The following is an 11,109-nucleotide window of genomic DNA, read 5'->3' as shown; positions in this document are numbered from 1 at the left end:
CCTTTCGGTCTCTTGTGTTCCGAGGCCATGTCTGTACATGCTAGGCTCGTCAAGTTAACCCTAAGTGTTTATGCATGTGTAAAACTGTCTTACACCTGTTGTATGTGAACGTAAGGATCTATCACACCCGATCATCACGTGGTGCTTCGAAACGACGAACTTTAGCAACGGCGCACAGTTAGGGGGGACACTTTCTTGAAATTATTATAAGGGATCATCTTATTTACTACCGTCGTTCTAAGTAAACAAGATGCATAAACATAATAAACATCACATGCAATTATATAATAGTGACATGATATGGCCAATATCATATAGCTCCTTTGATCTCCATCTTCGGGGCTCCATGATCATCTTTGTCACCGGCATGACACCATGATCTCCATCATCATGATCTCCATCATCGTGTCTTCATGAAGTTGTCACGCCAACGACTACTTCTACTTCTATGGCTAACGCGTTTAGCAATAAAGTAAAGTAATTTACATGGCGTTCTTCAATGACATGCAGGTCATACAAAATTAAAGACAACTCCTATGGCTCCTGCCGGTTGTCATACTCATCGACATGCAAGTCGTGATTCCTATTACATGAACATGATCTCATACATCACAATATATCATTCATCATTCATCACAACTTCTGGCCATATCACATCACATGACAATTGCTGCAAAAACAAGTTAGACGTCCTCTAATTGTTGTTGCGTCTTTTACGTGGCTGCAATTGGGTTCTAGCAAGAACGTTTTCTTACCTACGAATAACCACAACGTGATTTTGTCAACTTCTATTCCCTTCATAAGGACCCTTTTCATCTAATCCGCTCCAACTAAAGTAGGAGAGACAGACACCCGCTAGCCACCTTATGCAACTAGTGCATGTCAGTCGGTGGAACCTGTCTCACGTAAGCGTACGTGTAAGGTCGGTCCGGGCCGCTTCATCCCACAATACCGTTGAAGCAAGAAAAGACTAGTAGCAGCAAGCAAGTTGACAAGATCTACACCCACAACAAAATTGTGTTCTACTCGTGCAATAGAGAACTACGCATAGACCTAGCTCAGGATGCCACTGTTGGGGAACGTTGCAGAAAATTAAAAATTTTCCTACGGTTTCACCAAGATCCATCTATGAGTTCATATAAGCAACGAGTCATGGGAGATAGATTGCATCTACATACCACTGTGTAGATCGTGTGCGGAAGCATTCAAGAGAACGGGGATGATGGAGTCGTACTCGCCGTGATCCAAATCACCGATGACCAAGTGCTGAACGGACAGCACCTCCACGTTATAGGGGAAGGGGGAAGGGGGCTGGCCCCCTCTAGATGAGATCTAGAGGGGGGGCGGCGGCGAGGGAGGGGGGCTTGCCCCCCAAGCAAGGGGGGCGCCCCCACTAGGGTTCCACCCCCCCAACCCTAGGCGCATGGGCCCAAGGGGGGGGGGCACAGCCCTCCAGGGGCTGGTTCCCTGCCCCTTGCGGCCCATGAGGCCCTCCGAGAGGGGTGGCCCCTCCCGGTGGACCCTAGGAACCCCTTCGGTGGCCCCGGTACAATACCGATATGCCCCCGAAACATTCCGGTGTCCGTATGACAACTTCCCATATATAAATCTTCACCTCCGGACCATTCGGGAACTCCTCGTGACGTCCGGGATCTCATCCGGGACTCTGAACAACATTCGGTAATCACATACAAAGTCTTCCTAATAACCCTAGCGTCACCGAACCTTAAGTGTGTAGACCCTACGGGTTCGGGAGACATGCAGACATGACCGAGATGGCTCTCCGATCAATAACCAACAGCGGGATCTGGATACCCATGTTGGCTCCCACATGCTCCTCGATGATCTCATCGTATGAACCACGATGTCGAGGATTCAATTAACCCCGTATACAATTCCCTTTGTCAATCAGTATGTTACATGCCCGAGACTCGATCGTCGGTATCCCAATACCTCGTTCAGTCTCGTTACCGGCAAGTCACTTTACTCGTACCGTAATGCATGATCTCGTGACCAAACACTTGGTCACTTTGAGCTCATTATGATGATGCATTACTGAGTGGGTCCAGAGATACCTCTCCGTCATACGGAGTGACAAATCCCAGTCTCGATCCGTGTCAACCCAACAGACACTTTCGGAGATACCTGTAGTGCACCTTTATAGTCACCTAGTTACGTTGTGACGTTTGGTACACCCAAATCACTCCTACGGTATCCGGGAGTTACACGATCTCATGGTCTAAGGAAGAGATACTTGACATTGAAAAAGCTCTAGCAAAATGAACTACACGATCTTGTGCTATGCTTAGGATTGGGTCTTGTCCATCACATCATTCTCCTAATGATGTGATCCCATTGTCAACGACATCTAATGTCCATAGTCAGGAAACCATGACTATCTGTTAACCAACGAGCTAGTCAACTAGAGGCTTACTAGGACGTATTTGGTCTAAGTATTCACACGTGTATTACGATTTCCGGATAATACAATTATAGCATGAATAAAAGACAATTATCATGAACAAGGAAATATAATAATAATCCTTTTATTATTGCCTCTAGGGCATATTTCCAACAGTTATGTGTCACCCTATGTTATAGCTATTACATGAGGAATCGCATCCGACATAATTATCCATCACTGATCCAATGCCTACGAGCTTTTCACAACTTGTGCTTCGCTTATTTACTTTTCTGTTGCTATTGTTACAATCACTACAAAACCCAAAAATATTACTTTTGCTATCGTTACCATTACTATCATACTACTTTGCTACTAAATACTTTGCTGCAGATACTAAGTTATCTAGGTGTGGTTGAATTGACAACTCAATAGCTAATACTTAACAATATGCTTTGGCTCCCCTTGTGTCGAATCAATAAATTTGGGTTGAATACTCTACCCTCGAAAGTTGTTGCGATCCCATACACTTGTGGGTTATCAGCCATATCCAGTCCGGCAAGCACGACCGACAATAAATAGCACCAATTCTTCCTACCCTTGTCGGACAAGCCAGTTGCCTCTCCTCTCTTTTCCATCGTGTGCCCAGGCACTCCTTGCTCCATCACAACTCTAGCTCCGCCGCCATCCTGAACCCTCAACGCTACCGCCGCCGCTGCCCCAAACCTTCTCACGGGCTGGCACGTCGCATCGGACACCGTCATCGCTCCGGATTCTTCTGTACGAAAATTATAGATTCAGACTGTTCGTCGAATGGGGAGTGTGGAAATACGAAGCTTGATTGAAATCAGGGAGGAAGCTCTCTTTTACAAACAAAAACAAAACAAAATGGAACTTCCTTGAAATAATGTTTCGGCCCACTTTATATATAAAGCAACAATCGAACAAACAACTGAACGATACAAAATAATGAGAAAGGCCTCATACAAAGTTGATTCCAGGATTATCGGATCGCACAGGACACAAGTGACTAGTGACTATGGTACCTAAAGAAAACATAAGAAGATCTGCGTACAATGCCACGCTACACCATGTCACGCCAGCCGACCTTGCTTCCAGGCCGAGGTCATTTTTTTTTGGATTTTCATTCATTTCCCCTAATTAATCAAGATTGTTAGGTTTTTGGGTCCGAATTTTCTTATAAAGTGCACCAACTCTCCTCTTTATAATGTAATGATAATGAAATGCAGGAACCGCCTGCCCTCTCGCGCGAGGTTTCTCAAAAAAGTACCACCTACTCCCCCATCTCATAATATAAGATGATTTTATAAAAAAACGTCTTACATTATGGGACGGAGGGAGTATTTTCCAACACCATCTTCTTGTGCAATTTAAGACTTGGAGGGGGAATCCCAACCGCTACGTCGTCAACCACAGTAAAATATACTGCTCTGAAAGAACAGTAAAATACCAGGGATAAAAGAAAACATTGCTTAGAGTATTAGTACATGACAAAGAAAAATCCTTGGGATCCTTCCAATAGAGTATCTCGGGCTGCCACTATCGCTTAGAAAGCAATCTGCAGCACAACTACAATACTTGGTTGATCACATGGCAAATAGACTACCAAGGTGGAAGATAGCACTAATGTCGAAGAGTGGCCATCTAACCCTGGTGCAATCTGTGTTGTGCGCCATGCCTATCCATGCAATGATGGTACTAGATCTCCCTATGAAAACTATCGCAGCCATGAACAAGATTTGTCAAGGGTTCTTGTGGTGCAGAAGAGCAGAAGCAAACAGTGGTAACTGCGCGGTTGCATGGGACATGGTGTGCACGCCCAAATGGGCAGGTGGATTGGGGCTGCCCAATCTTAGATGGATGAATGTGGCCATGCAGGCTCATTGGCTGTGGCTAAAGAGAACGGATGAGACTAGACCATTGAGTGAGTTCAAAATCAAGGTTGCCGAAGAAGCAACCATGTTGTGCCAGGCAGCCATGAGGTCTACAACTCATTCTGGACGGACAACGCTATTTTGGGAGGACCGATGGTTAGATGGGCGAAGAGTTTAGGAGATTGCTCCCAGAGTTTACGAGGTGGTTGCACCACGGACACGAGGGAGGAGGTTAGTCAGTGCAGCTATGGAGAACAGGTCTTGGGCTGTAGATCTAGGGCCCAACCTTGGACCGGATATGTTGCAAGAGTTCCTTGCACTCTGGCAGGCGTTTTCTTCTTGGGAGGCTAATGAGGATTTACCGGATAAAATAGCCTGGTCGTGGGAGGCAAAGGGACACTTCTCGGTCAGATCTGCATACGCGGCTGGCTTTTGCGGAAGGGAGGTCATCTCTATGGCAGATGTAACATGGAAGTCGCGTGCCCCTTTGTAGTGCAGATTCTTTACTTGGCTGGCAATGAAGGACCGAGGCTGGACTTCGGATCGCCTTGCGCGAAGGGGTCTACCTCACCAGGATGCATGTCCGTTCTGCGATCAAGAGGAGGAAACAATCAATCATATACAGTTGACGTGTGTCTTTGCTCAGACTGCTTGGGCGGCCATTTGTGGCTTGCTGGACAAACCAGAATGGACCCCCACCCCTCACGATGCGCTGGCCGAGTGGGCCATTGACAAGAAGGGAGCAAACAACTTGAGCACGAAGGATCTACGCACCATATTCGCGTTCGTTTGGTGGGAGTTGTGGAAGCACAGGAATGCTATTGTTTTTGATGGAGCACGGTCGTCTATCGATCAGCTGTTACAAAGAGTGAGAGATGAGGGTGTGGTCTGGTCCTCTGCGGGACTACTAAAAGGAAATGTAACTTTCTTCTTTAGTAGGGTAGAGAGGTGGGTGAGTGGTGAGGATTAGCATGTAATATAAATCCTGCTACCAATGGTGAAGGCACTCTTTACCTTTCTTCTTTAATATATAATATGCACACTCGTGCATATTTAAGAAAAAAATCCTTAGTTCATCAGTTGAGCATGCCATGAAACTTATGCACAACTTTGCACCGAAATTGTATTGTCTCGTAATATGCAAAAATAATCGTATAATCATGAAACTTTTGCACATATTATATAGTATTTGTATGTATAGGCCAAAAACCCACAAAAATGATTATAACCAATAAAGGAAATAGAAAAGGAAAAAGAAAATATGCAACCCAGAAGTAAACGGGTGCAACCAAGACAAAGAAATCGGCCCGGTACCGATTCGACTGACCAAAACAACGATTCAATCGATTCCTTGTAACCCAGCCCAACAACAGAATTGAAAAAAAATGAAAACAACACAGATCTCAAAGCACGATCCAAGGAACGGAAAATTGACTGACACAAATTGAAAAGTCAACTGACTGAAATGTAGCTAAAGTAGAGGTGAAATCCCAACCGCTACGCCGTCCCTCAAGATAGTACGACTGCTCTGAAAGTACAGTAAAATAGCACGGTTAAAATTAATATACTACCGTACTTAAAATATCACGAGCAGGACGAAGAAAAATCCTCTGTTCATCGGTTGAGCGCGCCATGAAACTTTGACATAAATTTCTTCAGAATCGAGGGATTTCTCTCGTGAGCTGCTAATTGCTGGCCTGATCAAAATAATATTTTAGCAGGGAAATAAGAAGAAAAATCCTCGGTTCATCGGTTGCGCGCGTCATGAAGTTCCACAGAAATCTCGTCGGAATCGGAGGATTTCTGCCGTGCTTCAAGTTGCGGGACAGATCCGGCCGGCTGGGGGCACGCACGAGCGCCGCGTGACGGGCGCCACCAACGGCGAGACGCCACTCATCTCTTGCGGAGCTTATCTGAAACCGAAACAGAGGCGAGACACACCCACATTCCAGAAACATAAACAGAAACAGAAGCAGAAAGTTGTTGCGGCAAATCATCCATGATCCATGATGGATAAGCCTCCCGTCAACAGATCAGATGCATGTATGCGTGTCTGCATTTTGTCACTCATTAATTATATTGATGTATATCCAGAACCAAAATCAAGGGCTATACACAGCGGGCAGAGAGGACGAGAGCTCACTCTATGTACAAGTGGAGCAGAGACGACGAGCTCACTGTATGTGCAGCGGAGCGGGGAGGAAGAAGAGGCTCACTGTATATGTACAGTATCTACTGGCTGCCTAATTGACCAGCCAGGAATCGAATTGGGTCTTACAACTCCAACCTTCCGGCCTGATCCCCACCGATCTTCCTTCTATACAGCGATCGGAATTATTGGGGGAACTTCTTTCCTATGTACAGTATGTGCAGTATGTAAGTATGTACGTATCTTGCTGCTATGGCATGTCGACGAAGTTGTTTTTTTACTGGTTGCTGCGGCCGGCCATGGAGGCGGCGGAGAGCCGGCTGGGCCCGGCATGGAACCGCTCCACCACTCGCTTCCGGTGCTGCAGCTGCTGCACCGCGTGGGACGGCACGAGCGCCTTGCGTGCCCAGTGCCCGCTGCCCATGGGAACGCGCTGCGCCAGCCCGCTGTATGAGCGTCTAGAGCAGCCGCTGCCGCCGGGGAAGAGCTGCGCGAACGGGCTCGCCGTGCGCTTCGACGGCGGCGAAGGCGGGGAGGCGGGCCTGGTGCTGCTGACGGCGGGGGCCTCCTGCTTGCGCTCCTTGTGGAGGCTGCAGCGGAACGAGCCCGGGTGGTTTGTTGGGGAACACATGCATGACCGACCGATCTTGGGGGCGCCGCCCACGGGGGAGGAGGGGGGAGACGAGACGCTGACGGACTTGACCGGCGAGCCGGCGACGGAGAGCTTGACACGGGAGAGCGAGGCGGATTGGTAGTTGGGAAAGGGGCTCAGAAGCACAGGGCCGCTGGGCCGGGATGCAGCCGCCGTCGACATGATGAGAGAGATTAGAGAGGTGGAGGGGCGGTGGCTTAGGTTTGTGAGTTGAGCTCCGGTGGTTCGCTGCCGGTTTGGGTAACCTGAGATGGGAGCCGGTTGGCAGCAATTTATAGGCCGGGGAGGGAGACAGAGGGGCAATTTCAACTTGTGCCTGCTCGAGTAAATTAATTATTAAGGAAAGGAAAACCATTGCTAATTAAACTCGAGCTAAGGGCGTGATGCAGTGGGCGTCTGAGCTGTGGGCCCGAGCGGCAGCACACCCGAATCGGTCTGCAATTCAGCAAGTAGGGCGCATGCCAGCTTGATTTGAATACTAATTTCAGCGTCAAAATTGTTGTCAAATTCTTGCATTACAAACCAGTGCTGACCAGCCTCTCGCTATTCTGCGCGCAGTACAAGAAAATAGTATTAATCGTATGGTTGTTTCCATGTGAACCGGACTGATTCGTAAGTTTCTCTTCAGAAAAAGTGTCATACAGGAGGAGCACTTTTCTAGACGCCTGATATTATGAGGAGCACACCGCGCATGTGCCACTTCGGCCGGAATCCGGCAATGCCGACCCGATTTCTCTCTGCGTGCAGCCGCCCACCGACCCATCACACCACATGTTGCTTTCATAAACCGGTTGTGGCACACTCAAAGGACGGTCCCAGAAAAGGGAACTTATCTCCGAACCTTCAGAGCGATGCAGGGATGGTTAAGCTGGCACGAGTAGGACCTGATCGACGTGACGCGCCAGCGGCCGGCAGCGACCGGACGGACCAAAGCCGCCAGCGCCGTGGGTTCACCCCTCCGCCTTGATTGAAACCCGGCCAACCTCTGAACGTTCGACACCGTATAGCATCGGCATAAGTCGCCGTAATGGCTGATCATGGAGTGGCCAGGGTGCCATCGCTTTCGCTAATCCGGTGTACTATCCGCTTAGCATCGCACGACACGAGCGCGCCTTGAACTCGTGATCCGCCGCGATATGATCGCCGTTGCTACGGCGCTGCGTCCGGGTTTCCTTGGACTCTGGGTCACCACAACGTGGCCGTCTCATTCCCTGCCCGTCCGTTTCTCATTCGCTTTCGCTTCCTGTCCTTTTGTTCTTGGTTTGTTTGTTTTACTGTGAACGGCCGGATGTCGAAAGATCATGATCGACAAGCTGCCCTCGGTACCGGCGTCGGTTAATGTCTAGATTAGTCCTCGCAAGTGTAATTACTACACGCTTAATTACAGACTTGTGCTGCGGCAGGCACCCTGGCCACACAATAAAAAAAAATTAAAGGAAGAAGACCCCCGACTTCTACATCTGAGTGATGCATGCAGCAATTTTATTGATTATTCATAAAAGACCTTACAAAGAAATACATCAGTAAATGAGGATTCACACTCAGGTGTTGGGTTTGTACATCTACTCCCCCAACCAATTGAGCTAGGCTCACTCCCACATACATACATGCGGACGTACATTGATTTGTGCCGTGTTAACTCGCGTGATCCGGGGTTAATTAACCACCCAACACCGTGATCATTCCCTCACAGTGTTTCTTTTTCCCTGAACTGGAGCGCAGATCTAGCGCCGGAGCAGCACTGTTCATGTCATGGCCGCAGCACACGGCTCTCCACAAGGACGGGGCTAGGAACGGACCCATTCGAGACAACCACATGGGCGCGGACACGTCCCGGACGCCGCGAAACGTCATGCATGGTGGGAGGATGTACGTGGCGACGGCCAGCCGCGATAGCTGGGTAGAGGCGGTGGCTACGTAGCCGGTGTTTTGCTTTTCTCTCTGGCCGCACCTTGTCGTTTGGATTCGATCGGAGAAGCCTAGCCCGGCCGGTGGTTGCTAGTACCACTACTTGATACTAACCTGATCAGATGGCCTACTCGAGGGAGGCGACCTTTTTGTTTGTTGAAGAAAGCAGACAGGGGCTAGATGAACTGAAATTCCTCAAAATTTAGCTTCAATATGTGTTTGCCGTCGATCGATCTCCAATCAAACGGAGCTTTGTCTCTAGGTTCACTGCATTGATTATGCATGTTCGTATGGACGGTTGTGGGTCCCAAATCATACGCATTTGTCCATATACTCGCATAATTGCCTATGTCTTTTCTTTTGAAAAGGCGCATAGTACATAATTGTAGAGTTCCTGCTTATAGTGGTACCAGATATTATTCGATTTGATTGCGCGCGTAAGGATGGTTGTGTCGCATATTTTGGAAAAATAACAATTAGTATAGCATCATGTGGTATATTTCCAAGTCGATCATGGAACAAAACCTTGAAAACGACGGGCTAGATTAGTGCGAGGGTGTGCGATTCGATCTGAGATGCGACACGAACTCGATGCCGCGCGCATTTAGAAGGACCTCGGTGGTACGTTTTGAAAGAGGAATATCTTGTTAGGGCATGTACAATGGTGCTATCTTAGGAGTGCCACGTAGGATAAATGATGAGGTGGAGGAGAGAGAAGTCATAAGAAAAGGTTTGTCTTCTCTTATTTAAGAGAAGACAAGAGATGATCTCTTAGCACAATATGTCTCACCACGTTTTTAGGAACATCTAGTTATTGAAGATAAGGCTAAGATATGACCCATTGTAGACTTTTTTTTTGTCATCTCTAAATTACATGCAAAACTTAAGATAAGACTATCTTATCAACCATTGTACATGTCCTTTTCGACCAAAGCATGCATCGTACGTACGTGTAGAACCGGCCGGTCTAAACCAGGCCCGACCCAAGCGCGATGTGGCGTGATTTTTTTTTTTTTTTGCGGGAACGATGTGGCGTGATCTGAGGTGCACGTATGCAATCGATCGATCGGACGTCATCCTATGCCCGCCGGCTCTGTCACAAGTGAAGCAAGCAAAATCAAACGGTCTATAACTGTCCGACACGTGATGATCAGATCAGGCAAACAATTCGTTACTACCCGGAGGACAGAGGCATCAGGTGTTCTGGACACGCAGGGTCTTTTCCTTAAAAGGATTTATTTAGTTACAGAGTTAGCGAGGTGAACGTAAAAATAGGCACCTCAAATGCCCCAAACATACAAAAATCGATTGACGTGCGGCTCTTTTACCTCTCCAAGGGCCACTTTCTAGAACATACTATGAGGTGCCTGTTTTTACGGCTACCTTGCTAGCTCCGTGCACGTACATAAATCCTCTTACGAAAAAGACCCTGTGTGTCCTGATGCCTCTGTCCTGCAAGTTGTAGCGATTTGTTTGCATGATATCGTCATGTAGTTAATCATCACAATATACTTGCACTTGCATAGTAGCCTCATTTATATGTCTAGATCTAACAACATCATTGTAGTTTTTTGCGGGTAAGATGTTGGCGTCCTTGTCCAAAGATCGTTCACTGCCTCCTTCAGTCCAAGATGACCGTCACCTTGTTTTGGCATCACATATGAGCATATCGTCGTGGTGGCGTCGATGACAGATAGGCCTGGCAAACCATTTTAAAAATATCTGAAACTTTGTGGATGTGATTATGACCAAATGTTTTAGGTGCTTGCAAAATTTGCTGGCGAAATGACATCCGATGAGCTCTGTACAAAAAAAAAATTATGCTGAAAACATTTGAACGTTAACTTGGGTGAAAAGCAACATTTTTATTTCATTTTGTATAGATATCATTTGATGTTTTTTGGTGACCAAACCTTGCAAACTCCTAAAACATTTGTTCATTATCTCATCCACGAAGTTTCAGATTTTTTTTTTCTAATTTCCGAATTTACTGTTCAGTCTGTGGGTGCATCGACGTGCAGTGCAGCCACTACATCGCAAAACATACTCACCAGATGATGATGATTGTCTGATGGCCTCGGTCATGTCGATCAAGCAATTGATT

General features: G+C 47.3%; 1 protein-coding gene across 1 annotated transcript; it reads right to left on the bottom strand.

The window, feature by feature from the left end:
* Positions 1-6,238: 6,238 nt before the first annotated feature.
* Positions 6,239-7,346, bottom strand: LOC123134876 (uncharacterized). Its single transcript, XM_044554031.1, has 2 exons — positions 6,440-7,346; positions 6,239-6,349 (listed from the first exon to the last, which is right to left on the bottom strand). Exon 1 carries the CDS (start codon positions 7,257-7,259, stop codon positions 6,723-6,725), a length of 537 nt encoding a protein of 178 aa, XP_044409966.1. The 5' UTR covers positions 7,260-7,346; the 3' UTR covers positions 6,239-6,349; positions 6,440-6,722.
* Positions 7,347-11,109: the final 3,763 nt, after the last annotated feature.

Source organism: Triticum aestivum, chromosome 6B (genome assembly GCF_018294505.1).
Source record: "Triticum aestivum cultivar Chinese Spring chromosome 6B, IWGSC CS RefSeq v2.1, whole genome shotgun sequence".
NCBI lineage: Eukaryota > Viridiplantae > Streptophyta > Magnoliopsida > Poales > Poaceae > Triticum > Triticum aestivum.
This window is presented reverse-complemented; position numbering and strand designations above follow the sequence as displayed.

Coding starts and splice junctions, on each gene's coding strand:
- LOC123134876 (XM_044554031.1), bottom strand. CDS start 7,259: ATGTCGACGGCGGCTGCATCCCGGCCCAGCGGCCCTGTGCTTCTGAGC.